This window comes from Portunus trituberculatus, chromosome 14 (assembly GCF_017591435.1).
Source record: "Portunus trituberculatus isolate SZX2019 chromosome 14, ASM1759143v1, whole genome shotgun sequence".
NCBI lineage: Eukaryota > Metazoa > Arthropoda > Malacostraca > Decapoda > Portunidae > Portunus > Portunus trituberculatus.
Window position 1 is genome coordinate 11,411,248 of NC_059268.1, and position 22,936 is coordinate 11,434,183.

The 22,936-nt window shown below is 40.7% G+C and overlaps 1 protein-coding gene across 1 annotated transcript; it reads right to left on the reverse strand.

Annotated features, from left to right (window-relative positions):
• Nucleotides 1-16,231: 16,231 nt before the first annotated feature.
• Nucleotides 16,232-20,074, reverse strand: LOC123503717 (IgGFc-binding protein-like). The gene is made up of 14 exons (XM_045253703.1): nucleotides 19,978-20,074; nucleotides 19,803-19,857; nucleotides 19,542-19,718; nucleotides 19,031-19,144; nucleotides 18,681-18,916; nucleotides 18,327-18,461; nucleotides 18,036-18,206; nucleotides 17,814-17,870; nucleotides 17,627-17,735; nucleotides 17,385-17,510; nucleotides 17,136-17,276; nucleotides 16,900-17,013; nucleotides 16,560-16,799; nucleotides 16,232-16,393 (listed from the first exon to the last, which is right to left on the reverse strand). The coding sequence occupies exons 1-13, from the start codon at nucleotides 19,978-19,980 to the stop codon at nucleotides 16,561-16,563; spliced, it is 1,677 nt and encodes a 558-aa protein (XP_045109638.1). The 5' UTR covers nucleotides 19,981-20,074; the 3' UTR covers nucleotides 16,232-16,393; nucleotide 16,560.
• Nucleotides 20,075-22,936: the final 2,862 nt, after the last annotated feature.

The following is a 22,936-nucleotide window of genomic DNA, read 5'->3' on the forward strand; positions in this document are numbered from 1 at the left end:
ACATGCCTGATTCTTTCTGTCTTGGTCTGGAACATCCGGGTATACCAAGCACACAGAGAAAATTATGCGAATCCAGAGTGAGTGAATTACTGCTCTTCTAAACGTCATAATTACATCCCTTCCTCCTCTCCCATGGTCTCGCAGCACAAGGCTTTCTGCATACTTATTCGTTTTCCCTCCACCTTACTAATCCACATGTTAACCCTCATCTTTAATTTTTCATGGTGCGAACTTAATAGACTTTAGTATTTTCCGAGTGTCTTTCCCTTTACACTTTCCTGTGACTTAGACAGTTTCACCTACGTAGCTTACTTGGCCAAGCCGAAGAGTGAAGTAGATAAACATTTCATCCTATTTTCCAAGCATCGTTTTTTTTTTTTCCTAGATCCTTCACCACATGACTATCTTCTTGTAATTAAAGTAAGTATTTGTCTTATTTGTTACCCATACACCTACATTCCAGTCACAACCATAGACACACAGCATCGCCACATCTTCCCCTGGGATCCCTTTAAATGTTTTTGTTCCACGGTTGTTCAGACACGTTATAAAGATATATACAGGAAAAAGATGTTGGCAGGCGTCCAGATGCACGAGTGACCTGTGACAGCTTACAAGCAGCTCACCTCTCGTTTTTTATTCATGTATAGTTTGAAATATTTATCTGAAACCTAAACTTTATGTGTGTGTGTGTGTGTGTGTGTGTGTGTGTGTGTGTGTGTGTGTGTGTAAGAGTGAATACGTCGCCATATAAATGTATGTACAGATTGAAATGAGGATATGCATGATCAAAACCGTGCTGAAAAGCCAAAGTCTGCGAAATAAAAACCAAGAAGTAAATAAACAAATAAATAAATAAATAAATAGATACATCGAGAGTAGAATTAATAATAGTTAGGGAAATATAAATGAACAAATAAACTTGAATAAGCAACTACAAAAAATAAATTAATTGACTAAATAAAAAATAGAAAATAAAAACAACTTAACGAAACTGTGAATTTATCTCATTACTCTATATCTTATTAGGATTATATTGCATTTCGTACTGATATATTGCAACTAATCACATCACTTCACTAGGACGCATCCTTTACTACACTGACACGAATCCTTTGCTTCATTGAAATGTATCCCTTTGTTCTCCTTTATCTCGGATGCTACCACACCTGTCACGGAAGCGGACAGGCCTAGACACTCCTTGATTTAACGTCCTGCAACCACCTTCCCCTCCACACAGAACGTAATCCCCTTCCCCTTCTCCCCAAACACACACAGAACGCAAATCCAGCCTTGAATCAATCTGGAGGGGAATGCTAATGGTACCAGGAAGAAAACACGTCCCTGCATATTGAATGGCAGGCCGCGCGTTGCTGCCCACAAATCACATGTAGGTGTAAAATGCGTCGCGTAAAAATTTGTTCCACCGTCATAGTAAAAGATGAAGGGAGAGGCCGGCAGCTTGGGTCCCCTGTGCCACGCGGAGTACGATCAGAGGCGTGGATGTGCACCAGAAGCGCAGTCATTGGATGGGAAAAAAAAGTAAAGTTTCATTGGGAAGTTAATGCAGTCAAATTAATTCAGCGAAGTGCAGCGTAGCGTTCACTGACTGGTCTCCGACATCACCAAATGCCGAGCCAGTCAATGCGAAAACTGGTAAAACGAGGTCACCAATTATTATCTCCTCCTCCCATTTCTCTCTCTCTCTCTCTCTCTCTCTCTCTCTCTCTCTCTCTCTCTCTCTCTCTCTTTCTCTCTCTCTCTCTAAAATTTGTCACTGATTAGTTCGCTTTCATCAGTCAAAGACGTTTTTTGGTTAAGGTGTCTTTTAAACCATCAAGGGTTGGACTGGACATCACTGTATTGAGTGTACAGTACATTGAGTGTTTGCGGTGAAGTGACACGATGCTTGCGGTGAAGTAAACCTAAAAAAACATTATTGAGATGTCTTTAGCCGAGTACAGTCTCTCTCTCTCTCTCTCTCTCTCTCTCTCTCTCTCTCTCTCTCTCTCTCTCTCTCTCTCTCTCTCTCTCTCTCTCTCTCTCTCTCTCTCTCTCTCTCTCTCACACACACACACACACACACACACACACACACACACACACACACACACACACACACACACAGGACTAATGCAAGTACTCTTAAAATCCCTCCAGTGTAATCGTGATTTTCCCATTAAAACTTGTCTTAATCCCACACACGAATTATACAAAATTAAATGCCTAACTTCCAGCGTATATTAAGCTAATCACAGTTCATATCATCTAATATTGTCTTTTACTATTCCCGTTACTAATATGATATTTGGCATGAACGAAACTGTTACTATGATGGTTAAAGAGACCGTGAAGCCGCGTGAAACAACATTCCAGTCGCAGCTTCCGTTAGTATTCACGTCAACTAATCCCGTTATGGCATTACATTATCTCAGTCATGCGTATTTTTACTACAGCAATAGCTCTGAATTCCCATAAACTCTCATTAATGGAGCATAAGGCGGTTAAAGGAACACATGCACGATTACCCTCTTATTATAGAGACAACGATTACACTGCCGGTTCAATGTTAGCTCAATGTCTCACTTTTTTCCGCCATCTGTGTCTGAGGCGCAGAATCAATAATGCACGACACAGGTGGAGATAAGAGCGTGACAAAGGTGATATATGTACTTTTAATGTGTGCTGCTCTCTATACGTAAGATCTTTAACTACTGCTTTGGACAAATAGCTATGCCTGGTTTTTTCTTATATATATTTCGTATTACTGTACATTTCGCATTTCGTATCACACTGAAAGTACTTAACGATAATTTATTTCCTAGTTTCCCGCGTTTGTAACATTGTATGCTCACTTCCACGCTTAGAACATTCTTACTAATGTCTTCAAGCGTGTAATGTGTAATTGTTACTTGATATTCATTCCTCAGTGTTTGGTTCATATGCGCTCCTAACAAATGTGAATATGATAGTAAGGGCTCATAAGTTATTACGAGAAGTGACAGACATGCGGCAGCTGTGGCACTTCGGGAAATACATAATACTGGGTGTGCTTATTGGTAAAATCTGTATTTATATCAATAATATTTACCGTTCTTAGCACAGCTTCTCTATTCTTCGTCTTTTCTTCCATACTTCTTATCAATTCTGTCGTTCCTTCAATTTTTCCTCTCCTCCCCGTCTCTCCTCATCAACCTGTCTCTCTTTCACTCCATTCCCTTCCCCAAACCATATTCAAGCCTCGTATTTCGTTCTCTATTTTATTTGAAGCTCGCGGTTGGGAAAAGTTTACGCCCCTCAAAAAAAAAAAAAAAAAAAAAAAGAAAAACAGACTTCTAAAGCTTAATAAAAAAAAGCAATGTTGTTGGAAAAAAAGAACTGGAGTTGGGAAAAAAATATGGGGGGGAAAAATAAGTGAAGGCAGAGTACCAAACACACCTGATTCAAGGAGACATAAAAGTGTGTGTGTGTGTGTGTGTGTGTGTGTGTGTGTGTGTGTGTGTGTGTGTGTGTGTGTGTGTGTGTGTGTGTGTGTGTGTGTGTGTGTGTGTGCGGGATCCCTCAAACCTGACTTTTGGCTGCTATATCTATCTGTATATCTATTTCCTCATTTCCTCACTCGCTTTTCTCCTTGTCTGTTTGTGCAATCTACATCTGAATGTCTGGATGTTTTTGTCTATGTATTTACTTGTACAGATATCTCTTTATCTGTTTGTCTTTCAGTCTTTTCATGTTTCTACCTGTTTACGTGTTTATCCACTTCAATCTGCCAATCTGTACCACTGTTTGAATTTCCCTGATGTGTCTCTTAGTGAGTTACATGCAAATGGATTAAGATCAGTGAAAGTTCGTGGTACATGACAGACAAACACAGACCTGAACTCATTTAAGAGGGGGAGGTTTCGAGACATTTATCCCTTTCTTTTGGCTAACTCTATCGGACCAGCACATGAATTGGCAACTAAGTGGGTCTTTCTTTCTACTTTCTCTGTTGCTCTTAGCCAGTTTTCCCCTCTTACATAAAAAAGACAAATAAATGAATCAGAGTGCAAGGAACTGTTAGGCACTGCAATTTCTATAAAAGAAGAATTATGCAGTAAAAATAGTAAAACAAATATTCTCTATACAACCGTGATGGAAAAAAATATGATAGCGATAATGTGTAACAACTAGCTACGTGAAAATCTTATTCTAATTATATTGCAGTGGCCGTCACGAGATGCAGTGTTATAATTCATCTCACTACTCTTTGTCATGTCAAGGGAATCAAGGTGTTTCAGTGAAGGATACTAAATATTTAACTGAGGATGCTGTTACGTTAATTGTCTTGCAGGTTTTTTTTATTCATCTTTTCTTCTGATTTAGACGACTATTAATACTAACGCTACTGATGCTACTACTTCTATTATTTTCAGGTATTACTGCATAACTATCACCACCATCACTACTATTATACCACTACTGCTGCTGATGGAATACGATACAGAATAGTTTCAATGCAGCCATCGAGTGTACTACTTGTCATCACCACCCATCACTCCCATAACCATTCATCATCACTAAGCACCATCACACATCACCTCCCCATTACCACTCATCATTCACAATCCCTCCCTCTCCATCACCATCCATCACCGCTTAGTTTAAATACACTTCCTAGCTCCAGCATCTCCGTTTACTTGATATCTTCACACGCTAAACAGTCTGACCTTCAATACTTTCAACAGGTTCTGGTGGACGTTATTACGATTCTACTCCTATTTCAACAATGATTCTGCAGCATCAGTGAAACGAAACACCCATAAAGACACACATTATAACTTCTATGGCCTTTGAAAATTGTCCTTATGAAAGATCAGTGTTTCAAGATTCTATTGATATTCTATATGTATTTCCATTCATCTCATGTACCTTTACTGTACACACTTTTACCTCATCAGTGAAAACGTCTAAGAAAATCCGATTCAAAACTTTGTAGCCTTTGAAAGTTATCCTTGTAAGAGAGCATGGGATTTCGAAATGAGCATTGATATTCATGCTATATTATGTAGTTTCTAATTACCCATAATTCATAGATTTGAATATGGTAAATCTAAATATTGGGGCCGCCGTGGTACAGTGGAACCATGCGTGCTTTGGGGTCCAAGGGGTCTCCAAGCGCACGGGTTCGAATCCTGTCCACGGTCCGAGTGTAGGTTGGGCTTCCTCATTCGGGGGCAACGGTTTCCTAGCGGGTGGGCTTTGAGATAGGAGGTACCCGAAAAAAAAGTACCTCCTTTAGCCCATAAATTCCCGTGAAAAGCCCACATGGTATAAATAAAAAAAAAAAAAGAAATTACTTATTGCGGTAAAAAAGAAAAAAAAAATGCCAACAAATCCAATTATTCCCCACAAAATGTAGAATACATAACGGGACGGCTTTTCCACAACAGTGGTAAAAGTGTTGCAATACTGTAATACGAAACCGAGAAGAATTAGAGGTAAGAATCCCCAGCTATCCTATCTTATACTTAAAACTCTTTCATATTGACAAGAAATTATTCCAGAATCCCATTTTACAAAGAAATTTATGCTGAAGACAAAATGGAGGTGTTCCCTTTTTGGTCCATCCTGTTCAGAGATCTATGAATGGGGTTAATGAAGGGTAAATAGATAAGCAGGTTTCATACACGCTTAGACACGATGACTTTTTGCACCTTCACTTATTTATTTTTGTTCTTATCATCGCCACTCAAAGAGATACCATAGTCATTTTCTCCTACATCACTCATTCCACTACTCCTATAATCTCTTCTTATGATTCCCTGTCACTCATCATTTCCCGCGTGACCGAGTGGCGGATCCATGAATTATTTAAGAGTATCTAAATAAAGATGCATTAAAGTGTTAACCTTGATGAGAGTGGTGGCGGCAACAGTAATAGTGGTTGCGATGGTGGTGGTGATATTATCATTATTATTATTATTATTATTATTATTATTATTATTATTATTAGTAGTAGTAGTAGTAGTAGTAGTAGTGGTAGGACTAGGAATAGGAGTAGGAGTAACAGTAGCTGTAGTAATTACCACCGATACTACTACTACTACTACTACTACTACTACTACTACTACTACTACTGCTACTATTACTATTTAAGTGTCAATAAAGAATTACGTCCGTCTTACCATTAGACGAAGTATGTAGAAAGTGTATATAACACGTTGGATTATGCTTGAAGGAAAATCCTGCCTCGGTAATGTTCAATAACCTCGAAAAGTTGCAAAACCAGATGCCAACTGTTCTCCTCCACCAAGGTCCGTAATAGATGTGCTTATAGTCATTACCATATCATAACTTAAGGGTCATTAACATATACATACAGCTTGTCACTGAGTACCTTCCAACCAATGCATACTTGATGTAAGACGAAAATTTGCATGTCTTCCTCTCGAGTTATCTTTTTTTCCAATCATCCTGAAAGTCTAAGTAAGAAGATGGTGGTTATAGTGATGATAATGTCGGCAGGCGATTTACCGAAGATGGAGGAGGATAGGGAGACCGACCAACCATTGGGAAGGCGCCCTTTGAAATCAGTGACAACATCTGCCTAAAGGACTTGCCAGAGTATGATGATCATTCACAAGTTGCGATATTTATTACAGTTCCTTATCAAGAAGACCAACGAACTTTTTTTTTTATTTATTTATATATATTTTTTTATTCCCCTATCGCTGTATATTGCAATAAAGTATACAGTCCAGCGCGGTGATGGACAATGCCTCACACTCCTGTTACGGTGCTTCACACTCTTCAGTCAGCCAACACAGTTGTACACTATCTTTCTTCTACTAAATATCAACTTCTGTTTTATCACAATATTATCCGCAGCCCTCGTCGGTTGGCATCGATACCTGCCGCGTACTGATCACTCAGTTGGCTGCCCCTTAACCTAATATACGCGATATCGTCTGACGGACTCTATCCAACTTCCAAAATAATCAAAATGACAAAATGTACAATGGAATGCTTCTTACCGAAATTAAGGCTGTCATCGTTGATCTTCACTACCGTCAGTTGCGTCACGCCGAGAAAGGCAACTTCCTTCAGGAACAAAACAAAACTCAACATAAACAGCAGAAGTTCCCTGATTCTGCAACAATCCATGCCTCTGAGGAGTCTGGGCGGGTGAAAACTGCAGCACATACAAACACGTATTTTACATTCGGAGAGAAAGGTATTGTACGTAATGTCATAAAAAAAAAAAAAAAAAAATCACAAGTTCACGAGGCAGCGGCACTCCAACACGTGTACATGCAGCGTGACGTGACGTAACCTGCGCACACTGACACTGCCCAGCGTCTCGGCGCATCCCTCTTTTGGATTAAACTTCGACTTCGAATAAATCATATTTGTGATCTAAAAGAGCTTAGTGTAATACTGTGGCAAAATACTATTCATTGTATCTTTGTACATACAGTTATAACATACACTAACAAAACGTATGTATATATTTTATTGATTATCACAAAACCTGGCGATGAAAACGAACGCTGATCACAAAATATCGACATTGAATTAGGAGAAGGAAAAATCACGAAAAAGGTCAACAAAGGAGAAACAAAAAGAGAAAAAAAAATAAGAATAGGAAAGATAGATAGATAGATACGTAAATAGATAGACAGGCAGAGAGAGAGAGAGAGAGAGAGAGAGAGAGAGAGAGCACTAACTGGTCGATTCATAGCCTATTGGACAGACTAGGTAGGCTACAGACCTGTTATCCCAACTTTTACCCTCTCCACACACTCTACTTTATTCCTACCCAAACATGTTCCTTCCTCAAACATTTTTACTCTCTCCTACCAGTGAAACATAAACTATTGCAAGCAGCGGCGTCTGTCAGCGCTTAGTTGTCGCAATAGTGCAATCTAATACGAGAGAAAAAAACGTCCAGAGAATATGTCTAGAAACGAATTAGTCAGTTTCGAGAAGCTTGGAAAGGAACAAGAATAGGGAGGAGAGGAGAGAATTAATACATAGAAGACTGGAAGCGAAGAATAGGAAAAAGAAAAGGCAAGGGGAAACATGTAAATAGGAGAGAGAGAGAGAGAGAGAGAGAGAGAGAGAGAGAGAGAGAGCTGACCTAGTTAAATGATAAGGAAGAACGGAAAACGGTGAAAAGGAATGAAAGAGAGGAGAGAAAAGGGAACTCTAACAGAAATGGAGAGAAGGGAAAACAAATACATAAATAAAGGAAGAAGAGAAGGAGAGGGGGAAATATGGTACGAAAGTTAACACGAAGGTAAATAAAAAAAACATCAATGAGAGAGAGAGAGAGAGAGAGAGAGAGAGAGAGAGAGAGAGAGAGAGAGAGAGAGAGAGATTAATAAAAACGGAGATTAGAAGAATGCAGCTGAAAATTGAGACAAGAGACAACGGGACTCTCACAGAAAGAAAGAAAGAAGATAAAAGACAAAGACAGAATAAACAAGGAAGTGAAAAATTAGAAAACTTGATGTGGAAACGGGGGAAAAACGTATCGAATGTAAATGAAGTAAATAAAAAGTCAGAGAAGAAAGAGAAAAGAGAGAAGCCGAGTGAGAACAAGGAAGAATAAATATGTTAAAGCGAGCGGCAGTGCGGAAACGGAGCAAGAGAGAGAGAGAGAGAGAGAGAGAGGAAGCGGGTGGGATGGCGGAGGTGAAAAGATTAAATATGAAAGGAAAAGGCGACTTGAAGAGAAAAAGAAGAAAAGAAAGTAGAGGAGATGGAAAAAGATAGAGAAAAGCAGAGAAGAAAAGTAAAAAAGACGAGAGGAGAAGACTAGATGGAAAAGATGAGAGAAGATACAAAAGATGAAAGGAAAGGATTGGAGAGTTAATGAGAGGAGAGAAAAGCCAGAGGAAAGGAAAAAAATAAGACAAAACACTGAACGAGAGAGAGAGAGAGAGAGAGAGAGAGAGAGAGAGAGAGAGAGAGAGAGAGAGAGAGAGAGAGAGAGAATAAGACAAGACTAGGAAAAGAGAAGAAAAAGGGAATAGACCTGTGGGTAATAACAGGAAAGATAGCGAAACGGTAAACAGAGAGAGAGAGGGGAAAAGTAAAATCGCGAGATATATGAGATGACAGAAGGCGGAGGAAAGGAGATATTAATCGAGAGAGGACCGGAGAGAAATGATAGCAAGGATGATGATGGAAAGAGGAAGGCAGAAGAGAGGAGAGAATAATGGAGGAAAGAGAAGTAATTAAAGAGATGTCCTGAGAGAAAGGCGGTGAGGGAGGAGAGGCAGCAAATTTCCCAAAGGTAATTACGAATATTACATCATAGAATAACAGACAAGGATATGTTAGCTGTGTGGTGGAGCTTTGCCGGGCGAGAATGAAATAAGTAAGCACAGTCCGTTCTTGTTAATAAGGAGCAACGCACTTGAAATAAACACTGATTTGTTAGTTAATAGCTCCTATCTTCACAACAACATCTGATTCTCTTATTTGCTGCGGATCATTTGGTATAAACAGAAGAAAGGAAGTTAAGAGAGACACGTGCACTGGCTACTGGTGAACCCTGAACCGGTAAAGGTGATAGCTGAAATAACAAGGATTCCCACAACACTCTCAAGCTTTTATTATCATTTTTGGGACCCCGGGATTGGAGATTTCCCGCTTCACTCATTATCTTTCTCCCAGCACCTCCTAGACTTTCCAGGTGTGGAGAATTTGGACGCATTTCTTCACACATTAACCTGAATCTTTCCCCCAGAGGTTGTTCCGATCGAATGCAGACGCAGCTTTCTCTTTCAATCAGCAAGGTGGAGAAACCAGCTAATGAAGTTGGAATAATTTGCCAAGAGAAGGAAAGTTTTTTTTTTTTTTTTTTAAGGCAGAAATGGAAACGATGATCGAATGAAGTAGAAAATGCCGCCTAAAGAAACAGAAAGGACAGGAAGAAACGAGAGAACTGAATGTGAACGGTAATGGACAGGTATGAATTCAGAGATGGAAATAAGTTCCTGAAAAGATGATGGTTAGAAAAGAAGTGAAAAAAGTTAACTGACTAGAGAAATGAATTATGGCGAGTTAAAGGAAACTGGTAGGACAGGAGGAAAATAGAGAACGGAATATCCTTCATCCATTAAAGAGATGTTGGAAGAGTTATCTCCGTCCGGACTCTGTTATTGTTGCCATCCATAATGTCCCCCCTGGCGCGGCATTGTCACACTATTATCTCTTCAGCCTTCTATCACTGAACCTTTAAAGCAGGTATGATGACCCAATGCCGTCACCTTCCCTTACTTGTCAGAATGCGCCTAATAAAAAATACAAACACGATTGGTTACCTGTATATTACAAAACCAGCATGTCACTTCTCACTCACTGTCGTTATTGCATGAAAAATAGAGAAAAAACTGTCTCTACATGCAAGTAGATAAAATGATGCCAATTCCCAAGCAAATCACAGGAGAAAGTGAGCCAAAGTGCGGTGTAACACGTTCACTCTGTACTGGCTAAAGAAGCTCAACAATTCACGTCACTATTGCCCTTATCGGCTAGAGGAATTCAAGAGCGGGGTGAGCAGAGATGCGGCTCGGCAAAAGTCTCGTTCACAATGTTGCTGTAGGCAGTAGAAGCTCCACTCATTGTTTTGACAGCTGCCTAGGGAAAACGTGGCGTCCGATATTTGCATGCAGGGTTTTTCCTTTATGTATACTGTTAAATATCGTTTTCTTGTAAAATATCAACTATTATTTTTTTTCACATGTACTAAGATACTAACACAGGGCCAACGCTAAGTATACAAAGTTAATCGAATAACAGTACACGGTGTACCTGCGAATGGTGATGGGATGTGGTGGTATAGCTTCTATGTGTATTTCACCAAGCCAGTTCCACCCACGGATATTCCACCACGAACATTCAGCCAAAATGATTTATCTCATGGAAAATCTTCGAAATAAAACGTAACACGACTTAATTCAGCACGTGGAAAAGCTTGGGGCTGAAATGCTCATGGTGAAAAATTTATTTTGTGGAATTTACGGATAGTGTTCGCAACATTCCGCAGTCTGTAAAAAACGCAACACTGATGGCTACGCCCACTGAGCGCAGCCTGATATATGCGCCGCACTTTACCTTTCACCAGCATCACCATCACCATTATAGTCGCCACTACCACTCCCAGTGTCTCCGTAACAGCCTCCACCACTATCACCATCACTGCCGCAACTTCCACTGGGCAGTATCATTACAGTATTTCTCTCCTGCACCGTTTTATCGTATGCTTTGTTCATGAATGTTTTACGTAACTTTCCTAGCGAAGAAAACATTCTTTCTTCCTTGCTCTTTTCGTCCTCGTCATGTTTGCATATTTCAATGCTCGTTTCCGTTGCCTCGCTTCTCTTTGGCATAAGATTCCGTCTCGATAGTAACGAACCATCAGCGCAGCAGCAGCGGCAACCTACAAGTCCATAAATGTTTCGCCCATTAGCAATAAACTTTTTGTTAAAGATTCATATGGCGCGATTCATTTAGCATTCATTCATAATTAATAGGAGTAAAATGAGAATTGGACATAGTGGACTAAAACTGTTCAAAGATGCAAGGTGACAAGAGAGAACACCACTGGGGGTGAAGAAGCCTCCAGCCTGATACGCACCTGCTACAGACACACATCGCTGTTTGTCACTGCTGCTGAAACAATTGCTGGGAAGGGATATCTCGAGAGAATGAAAAAAAAGAAAAGAAAAAAAGTAATGATAATAATCATTACATACTGAAACTTTAGTAACAGATTCTTGAGGAGCAAAACTTGAAATAGATAGAAAGCAAAGGTCTGTAAGAGAATCACTGAATATATGAACAAAATAGAGGATTAGTTAACGAATTGAAAAAATCTACAACTGACTGACGAACGAAAAAAAAAACAAAAAAACAAAAAACAAAAACAAATGATGGAGAAAGTAAAATGATCAACTGGTTATTGCTTAACGTTCCGTGTATGAGACCTCTAAGAGATGAACAAACGAAGCGACAAACGACCACGTGCACCAGCCAGCCAACTAACAAACTAACTAGCAATCTATCTATTATCATCATGTACAATATCACTGAGTAGAAGAACTAATTTCATAATAAAACAATGAACGAACTCAAAAAGAATGAAAGAAAAAAGAAAATAAAGATCAGGTAACAAAAACTCGTTTATCCATTTTTCATATGATTCATATCCAGCCACACTTCCTCTTCAATAAAACATGTTGTTGTAGTGAAAACTTGCAATAATATTTCGTATGTATAATGGTTTAGTTACAACTACAAAACAATGAAAGTACATGAGGAAAACCTGAGAGATATGGCATATGGAGCTTCACAGAGAGAGAGAGAGAGAGAGAGAGAGAGAGGGGGTGGGAGAAGTAATTCTAGCCTCAGTCACTACGCAGGTGCCCATCGCTCGCTTGGGTCAATACTGCTTCCAGGTGAGGCCAAGCATAAAGTTTAGGAGTCGCCTTAGGAGTTAATGCCTTCATTTGAGTTGAAACAGCTTTGATTATTGCTGGACGTGAGACAGCCCATTTGATGCTCCTTGACGCGCTACGGAACTTTGAGGAATTTGAACATTCACAATTTTTTGGTCACATGAAGATTTGCAACTGAATAGCGATAGGTATTTGTGACAAATCTGATCCCGCTTCAGACAAAGTTGCTAGGGTTGGTAGAAGTAACTTATGGTAAACATTTTTTTTTTTTTTTCAATATGGGGTTTCATACGTAACAATTCCTTCTGTCTGGGGAGTAACTCTCTGACAGTTGCTCGTTAGCGCAAGCAGTTGCCACAACTCGGAGTTGCCGCCACACGAGGAGGACTTTGTTTCAAATACTAACTTTGGCATAGTGTCCCTACCTGGCGCCACTGTCCATAACCGTTCATTGTCATGCTGTAGTGATAACTCCTGCTCGAGGATTTGTAAAGGAAGGCTAAATTACTGTACGAGGCAAATATACGAGTGGCGAAAACACGTAAAAAAGAATAAGAAAAAAGCACTATCATGAATCTACTTCACGATCACGAGACCACAACAATTCTAGTATATAGATCTAGTTTCTGAAGAATATGTTGCTTATGAATGCTCCTTTTTACATTGTATCTGTTCTTTGTGCTACTATTTCACAAACAAATTGCCTGTACGGTAGCTGATGTAGGCTTCAACTAAATGTCTCGGATGAAAAGATCCGAACCCTATTTGATAACTTGAATTATTAACCTCCTACTCTGCGTGAAGACTAAGTTCAAACTTCTCTTTCACTCTTGATTGATGTATCTTCTCTTCAGCCAATTTTTTAGTTTAATTGAAGACGTGATGCACATAGTCGCTCCTTTATCGACACCACCACCACCGCCACCGTCTCACTTCTACGTCACGAGCGTCATTACAAGCACAAGCAATACTCGCAGCTATTGGCACCTTTTCATAGGCAGGCAGGCAAATAGTGGTGGCGAATGGGTGAGTGCAGGCATTCAAATTGATGGGATGAGAGTCTGTACCGAACACTGACCTCGTTACGTGTTACGCTAACCGGCAGAGTATTTTAAACAGAGCCATGTGATGGTAATAGGGAACAACCTCATGTATAATTGTACCCCGCTAAGCCCATTATCGTGTCCATTTATAGGAGATGTATAGCTGCATCTCTCTCTCTCTCTCTCTCTCTCTCTCGTTAGCTCATTTATGAAAGTCAATGGGGAGATTTAAAAGCTTATTAGACAATATTTTGGGAGGATACGGTGAAAAAAAAAAATTCTTCCAGGGACACACGTATAGGCAGGCCTGATAGTGTCTTGCAAGTTCCCGTATTTTCTTACTTTTGCATATGAGTGAGACGGACTCGACTCTATAAATTTATGAAGTCATCCTAGTTGCCATGAGCAGTCTTGAACGCAACCAAAAGAAAGCGAGAGAATAAGTCACCAGAATGAATCAATTTAGTACACCCAAACAGGCAGCGTTGAATAACAAGAGGGAGAGCAACACTAAAAAGACCGAAGCCAAACTGAATAAACAAACACTGCAAGGTATTGGTTGGCAGCCTCCCTCGAAGTATACGGCAGAGAGCCAATCAGCAGCGTTGCCTGTATTTCTTGTTTTATTTGGCAAGTATTTCCCCACCGTCATGGAATCGAGGCCCTGCTGCGTTACTAAAGGTTCCTACACGGGCCGGCTAGAGGGCAGTAGGTGTAAAAATGAGGAAATTATATGAATGGATAATAACACAGAATTCGAGAGAGAGAGAGAGAGAGAGAGAGAGAGAGAGAGAGAGAGAGAGAGAGAGAGAGAGAGAGAGAGAGAGAGAGAGAGATTTACATTTATCTACGGAAAAATATGATAAGCTCTTATCAGAACATCCACATTTCTATCTTGAGTGAATTCTGTAAGGATACATATAGATAAAACACACACACACACACACACACACACACACACAGTCTCTCTCTTTCTCTTTCTCTCTCCGAAAGATAAACAGACAACGAGGGAAGGTACAGATAAACAGACCATGCTCACACAAAAATAGATAAAGAGACGTCCGTGTAGAGAAGGGTATACAAATAAGAAAGGAGGTCTTAATTATCTGACTCCCCTTACAGAGAGAGAGAGAGAGAGAGAGAGAGAGAGAGAGAGAGAGAGAGAGAGAGAGAGAGAGAGAGAGAGAGAGAAACACATACAACTAGAACAAATCACTACCCTTCAAATGACTTAATTCCGTCGCTACACGTGAGCTCTCCTTTCCATCACGCACACACACACACACACACACACACAAACACACACACACACGCAAAGGATGATCCAAAGCATTACTATTTTCTTTCCTTTTCCTTTTCTTTCACTTTTTTTCATTTGGTGTATACATCCATTACTGGCCCCGCGCACCTCCCTTCCATGCTATTCCGGAGCCGAAAGCCTCTGCCCGAAGCGTGTAAGTCCATGGCCTTCCATCATAACCCCTGCACCAGAGGAATCCAGGCAGACGGCACCGGCTCCACTCCATCCGAATAGCATGATTTTTTTTCCCCCCCGTGTCCTTTTCTTTTACTCTTCTGTCCTTCACTTTCGATGGACGGAATAGATTGGAAAATATATACATTACCCGAGTTGGTATTGGTTAGGTGTATTCGTATGTATGTACGGTAGGGAGGACAGACAGATAGACACAGACATGGATACAGGAAAAAAAAAAAAAAGATCTAGGTAGAGAAATAAATAAGAAAGCAGGAAAGCGCGCTAGTAACCATCGAATATGCGAATGCAGATACACAGGCAGACAGTTAAGATAAACGAATTGATAGGGATCCGGATGAGGAATGCAAAGTTTTGAGCGTTTTCTTAGCTTGGCATATGATTCCTTTCCGAGTCCACTCTGCTGGGAACACACTGTCCCTAACGTCATAAATATACAATTGTGACCAGTCCGCTACAGTTAATTTAATAAATGATATCCAATCCCGCAAAAAAATTGGGCAAGTGAAAACTAAACACATGTAGATGTATATACATTTTTTTTTTTTTACAATTTCAGGGTATAATGTTTTAGATTTTTTTTTTTTTTACTTGAAATTGAATTATTAATGAGTTTCGGCTAAGTTTCCAACTCTGCACGGCTTCAAGGCAGTTATTTAATTTGATCAATGAGTTAGGGCCTTCGCGGATCAGAGCCTCACCGGCGCTCCCTCACCCTCGCACCACCTACACAAGCAAAATAGCTGGAAGGCTTGGAAGCTGAAGGTGGTGGTGCTCTCACAGGAACAATCATGATGGTTTTAAGCCTATAACATCCTTTTTGGTGCTCTATGCAACCAGGAATCATCATCCCTTTAGACTAGAGTCAAAGGTGTGCCAGGTGACTTGCCAGGCGACTAAAAGGCAAAATAATACATGTAGGTGTAGGAATTAGTTTTTAGTTGTACCAGTAATATCATTAACAAATACTTATGAAAAGCGAAAGAAGTCAGTCGACTTCAGGTCACCGAGTAACAACAAACCTAGAAAATATCAAGGAGTTTGGAAACACTAAAATAACAATGAAATCTGTACCCGAGTAACAGCAAATTCCTAGAAAATGTCAAGAGATTCTGAAACAGTAAAAGAACTATGAATTCTAAGTAACTCAAGGCAATGAAAATTAATAAAATCCACTACACATACCATTGCCGAGTTCATGGATGTTTACTGAAATTACTGAAGGAAAAAATAATCCTAACTTATCTATTAACAATTTATTAACAGTTTATTCATCAGTGTGGAAAAGTGGGTAAGCTTGAAGTTTCCTGGCGAATGTAAAACCTATAGCTCTGCGTCACGACACATCTGGTCCTCTAACGGGACCACTCCAATAACGTCACAGAGGGGAATGGAAGTCCAGGCTGCAAGACACAAGGAGAGATTTTAATCCGTTCTACCAAGATTTTTTATACAGTTAACACGCTCTTAGATACTTCTACACGTCAATAAAAATAAAGTATAGTATGAAACCTCACTTTGCAAGTCCGCCTCGTAGTATTGAGAAGAACGTTCTGACACGTCACTTACTTTACTTGGTTGAATTGCAAGCGTTCTCACAGTCACGCAACGATTCGAAGTTGTTTTGGTTTCCTCCACAACCGCCATAGATGAAGTACTCGCACCGTTTCATGGTGGAATTAAAATAATATCGCGGGAAGAACCCATAGCAGTTGCCAGGGTCTTTGGGCTGCAGGCACACCTGCAGTGAAGTAGGGAATGTTGACAGAGCTGGGATGGTACCAGCAGGCGGAGGGAACGTGGCAGGACCTGTTGAGAGTTTCTACAGTAAATACATTAAGTAATGAAAAAAAAAATCACCATTAGTACAGAGCAGCCGATGGTCAAGATAAGATGTGTGTATACTCACCACACGAGTTGCGGGTGCATATGAATCCTCCCCTCACACAGTTGCACCAGTTACAGTCCATCTTCCAACGGGAACCGTCTATACACGCCTCTTCTCCCAGTGGATGAATGTACCCTGCAAAAAAATTAAAAAAATAAAAAATAAATAAATAAATAAACAAATAAAGACTGATACTGTATTGATTTTTTTTTTTTTTTTTTTTTGTTCAGTTTATAATCTCCACTGAGCTTGCTAGCCTTCAAGACAGCCTCTGCGGGTGCAGCGAGCCAGCTGTCCATTATCACTACAGTCACACCAGTTACAATCCATCATCCACCGCGAGCCTGGCACACAGAGGTCCTGGGAGGGAGGCACTTCAGGTAGAGGCTTCCACTCCCCTGTGTAAGAAAAAAACTTGATTTTATCAAAGTGAAAAATCATGACATTAACACCAGCAGGCGCTTTCATCAAGGAAATTCAATGACTATTAACCATCAGATCATCACCTGAAGTCTTGGCGAGAATGATTTTAGCATTCTGAACTATAGTCTCCAACTCTCGCAGCCAGTTGTCTTGCTCCTCCTTCGTGGCTCCCGTCTGGCGCAGTTGGCACAAATCAAACAGACATGCATCTAAGGATGAAATTAGTAACCTTGATGTACGAAGTAAAACATATGAAACTGAAGCACTTGCGTTTCTTTAAATTTCTAGTTTCGAAATTCTGGTTTTGCTCCTCTCACCGACTTACCGACATAATGGTCCAGCTCCTCGTCTGTTGCCAAAATTACGTGCAGACGTCTACTACAAATCGCCCGGAGTTCTTCTCGCTGGGCGGCGTTCAAAGTGCACTGGTCTCCCTGTAGAAAGCAGAATGATTAATACTGGTAGCTATACCAAAAATATAACGTTGTTTGAAGTAACAAAATTTTACTTACTGTCGTTTCCCTGTCGCAGCCATGGCAAGTCTGGCAGTCGCGCTCTTGATCTGGAGTCTGGAAAGGAGTTACTGATGTGACTGAACCATTTGTTGCCCGTTTCCTTACTGCATTAAGTAGAACTCCACATTTAGATTTACATCTCAAGTGAATTGTATAATGTTGAATGAACATATTAAAGAACAAGACGGCCATATTTCTGACAGAGGGATTTTCGCTTACCCGCCACGACTCCGCGAAGGCCACAGGCCAGGGATGTAGAGGGTGTTGCGTCAGGTCGCGCGACGTGAAGTCATCTTCCTTGAGGAAGTTGAAGCATCCACACAGACCATATAGAACGTTCACATGTGACGGGTGTGCCCACACGTCCAGGCGGTGGCGGCAGTGTTGGACCTGGAGGAAGGGCACGAGGGAAGGGTAACTGACAGAATGGAGGGAAAAATTACACGGGAGGTTTCTGGTGTACTTAACAGATTAAACCACCAATATACTATAGTCTTAAAAAAAGTTCACCATAATCTTTGAGGAGCCAGTCAGGAAGATGCAGTCGCCGTCCCGCCAGACCAAGACCGGGTGCTTGCCGTGAGAGGAGTGCACCTCGGACACGCCCGTTGTCGGCACCACGAATTCATCGTTATTCACTAGAATCTGCATTGACAGTCACTCATGATAGTGCATCACTGAATTACGCTAGACTCATTTTGATAAAGGAACTCTATACACTATTTTTCCTCAGTCCATTATGCTTCTTTAATTTTACTACCGATTGTTTGAAGTAATAGAATGTGATAATTTGATGTAGAATTTTAGAAATGCATGAATTCTTAGGAGACAAAGGGAAGATCCCCGAGCTATGCTGGTACTCACAATGAACGGGTTACTGTGGCGCAAGGTGATCACCGTGTATCGGTCATTCTTAAAGGTGGACACGTCCAGGCAGGAGGCGCTGTTGTAACAACGGCGGAAGTCACTGAAGACACCGTAGTCAGGATAAAGACCATTTCCAGGCTGCGTCACGGTGTAATTACAAATACCATGCCAGTCGTAGTAGTGCCCGTCATGGGTGTGGATATGAGGGTCGTTGAACAGGTAGCAGTGCTTACCTGGTGGAGAAACGTGGTTATAGCCATAAAACCCGTTCAAAGTAATAGTATTGTTCTAAATGAAACAACGGCCACTAAGTGAAACAAATAGGTAAACTTAACAGCACCACTCACAACACTCCGCAATCTCATTAGAGACAACCCACACTCCTCGCCTGCAGATTAGCATCGCACAATGGGATGTTAGCTCAGCTCCCTCAGGGTAGATCAACCCGTCAAATTCACAGCCTAGAAAGGATCAGAAACGACTTCACACGATATGAATACAGACCGCAGACTAATCTACGTTAGACCCACTGACAGCACCGCATCAGGCGTTGTTACTACACGTTCCATATTGATTTAAAACATACCAAAGGTGCAAAATATCATTAACGTTACTTAGGAATAACTGAAAAAAACTAAGAAAACGAAAGAGAAAAATCAAGAAACTAAAAAGAAGTTACAACATTAATAAACAAGAAATAAAATACAATTAATCTAATCTACACTCCTTAAAGAGTACTGTGGCGCTTCACGTACATGCACTGTATATAATCACGACGCGAGTTATTGACCGCCTCTACTTCCGCCTGTACTCATCACCATTAACCCGTCTACCAGAGAAAGTATCCGGCTTACTCACAGCCCTTGTCACCAGTCTTGCCAATGTATCGCTCTCGAATATCACCATCGTGGCAGGTCAAATAGAGGCAGCACGAGGGTAAAGAGGCAACAGTCTGACCGTGCTCAAAGGAAGACTTCCCATAACAGCAGTTTTCACGATGGCGCTGCCCTACAGCTGGTGTTACCACTGCTGCTCCTGTAGATACAAGCCATAATAAGTGTTGTGTTGCTTTAATTCTTTGGATTAACTAAAATTACAGTTTGCCACAGCTCATCTCACCAATGGCCAGAAGTAGACAAGCGGCGCTGCTGTACACCCATGGCGCCTTTTTCTCCTGAGGAAGGAATACACATTTCTAACTCGGTAGTTCTCTCTAGTTCCACAAGTCATGAGACACAATCTTGTCAACAACTGAAATACTTCACCAAGAATTCAAAATGACGCGCTCCCTCACCATGATGTTTCTCCTGCCAGTTATAAACACGTGCACCTGTCTCAGTCCACTCCTGTTGGCTACCGCTCTCTCAACACAGTGACCCTAATATCAACTCGGTTTAGCTCATTCACTCATTCGCTGCTGTTCAGGTTTGTTCAGTCACATCCGCGGGGAGTAGGAATGCCGCCATTTAAAAAAAATATTATTTCAGTTAGTGCATCTTCTGCACAATTTGTATGTTACTTGCAAACGCCCAGTTAGAAATATCAAATTCTGCAAGCTGCGCACATTAACTCCTACTTACGTCTCCTTGTTTCACCGGTTGCATTTTCCACTCTTTGAATTGATGTCTTGATGTCTATTTTAGAAAACTCGGAGGCTTTCTCTTTTCGTTTTGTTTCCTATGCTTCGTCATTCGAGTGCAGAGTACGACGTATATGTAATACAAACGATAGTTTATAAGGTAATGGTATATACATATTTCAATACGAAAGTGCTCACGTGTCCATTCATAACTGAATGACCATGTAGAATGTGAAGTAAGACGTGAAGAAAAAGGGAAATTATTCCATTAGGCGCCGCAACAGCTTAGGTCATAAGGCACAGCTAGGGTTAATGGGAGAACGCTACATCTACCATTAGTTTTAGCAAGGATTCGAACGCGGGCCGCCTAGACCGGAGGCCCGAATACGAGCCATCTTAACCAACTACTCCACCCACCCTCCTAAGACGGAAAGAAACATATGTTCAAAATATACATCTGAAACATACATTAATTCCATAGAAAAGAGGAAACTTAGGAAAGCGTGCTTCTTTATATTATTCAAGTAATCATAGGGTGAGTCAGAATTAATGTAACGACGGAATAACTGAATATATTTTTCCGCTATCAGAAAACGTGATGTCATCAGTAGCCCACGCGGAGGGACTAGGAGGAGTAGGACGGGTGTGTGAGGCGGAGGTGTAACTTCAGTGTTTACAGTTTAAAAAAGACAAAACCTGTGAGCGTGTTTTACGTGATGCGGAGTTCCTGGAAATGGTGTTTGTGTGTGACCTTAGAAATGCAAGTGTAACCCGTGAACTTGTGTAGCCCGTGAACTTCAGTGCAGGTGAATATACCCAGACAGAAAACGGAGCTACGTAGTGTTCGTATCAGTAAAGGTTTATCAGTTTTAAGCCCGCTGACCTTGGGTATTTTCTTGGAGTGGTGGTTCAGTCTAACGAGCAAAGGAACATCGGAGCAAAAGACATACTACTGATGCAGTCCACCGTAAGCAACAGGTGTGCAGTGAGTGCTGAGGAAGAGCCAAATATTTCATGTTACCAGAAACAACTAGAGAAGGTTAGTCTTGTCGTGAGATGACTTGCTCGGAGCGTGTCAGCAACGTCCCACACCACAGATAATTTATCATTAACTCTCTTTTATTTACTAGTGATGAAATATTGTACTTTGATAACGCACACCGGTAACTCGAAACTTGTATTACCATTGACTCGCTCCACATGATGAACCAACTCGAACTATTTTGGAGCATCAATGGACACCATCAGTTCGGTTCAACAATCACCGATCCAGCTCATCCAAGATGAGGACAATTCGTGAACTAACACATTCTTCATGTTATTCCATGTTATTCCTTCACAATTGGTTTCTCCAATTGCCACTTACCTCTATTTCCTCAGAAAGACTTCAGGCTTGCCTCAGCTCGCGCCATAACGAATTCGAAAATTGTATATATGAATGTTTGCATGATATATTCTATTTTGAATAAAACATTTGAAGTCTGAGAATGAGGCACAATTTATGTTTATGTTTATGTTATACAGATACGACATTTCCACATGTGAAGTCTTACATATTTTTCATACTTGCAAATTTAAACATTCAGAATTCATTCTGATTTCGTGATTACTGATTAGCTGGAGAGTCGAGAACAAAGTTTACTGAAAGCACATAGTTTACATTAACACAAAGTTTGTGGGACAGTTTAGTAATGTTGCGTCATATTTCCTAACAGCCTTAAAAGTGTGACACACACACACACACACACACACACACACACACACACACACACACACACATACAGTGAGCCATGAGTTCGGTAATAATAAGGCAGACAGATAATGGTGTTTATATTATCAGTAATGAGAAGTGCCCGGCAACAAGCAAACAATTAGTGACTGCTGTAATACTGGTGGGAATGGCACGCCTGTCCAATAACCAACGCATTACCGTACATATTACCTCAATAAGCACCATGCAATAATTTTCCCAACTAACATCGACGTCACGAAGCATGTACCGCCCGCCCAATTCCACTAGCTGTGCACGGCCGCGCCACACGACACAGCAGACGCCTCGATTCACGGCTGTGGCGTTAAGGGATACTAGTGACTCACAAGAAAAAAGGAGAGCCTCAAACGTCTCCAAGAAATGTCTATGTAATCAATTGTAAGATGTAATAAGATTCAAGTAGAAACGCGCTGCATCTTACTACTTTCACAATCCTCTAAAGTGACATGGATTTTTAAGTGAGTTTTTAATATTCTAGTGTCCATATTTCTACATTATCAACAGGAGCAGCACTCTTGAGAATCCAGGTAATAAGACAATCTGCCCTGGCTTTCTCTAGGTAATCTGTTTAAGGAAACAATATAGAAGTGGATTCGTCAACGTATAATCGTGCGACGCCCCACCACAGACTCACTTGCTGTATAATGCTGACGTTTGATCGTGACTCGTGACAGAACAGCGGCCTTTTGTTATTGTGGTTTCGTAAGGGGAGCAATCGAGGAGCCAAAATTAATGTCTCTCTGATATACATATTCAGTCTTAAATCATCCAAGTCCATATAAATGTTTATTCATCTCTTTAATAAAAAGTTCCCTATTGACTCATCACTTAACAATGTGAGTCTATATGAGAAGCAGTTTCTTCATATTTTCTGGTAGAGTTTGAGAGATGGCACGCTCGAAA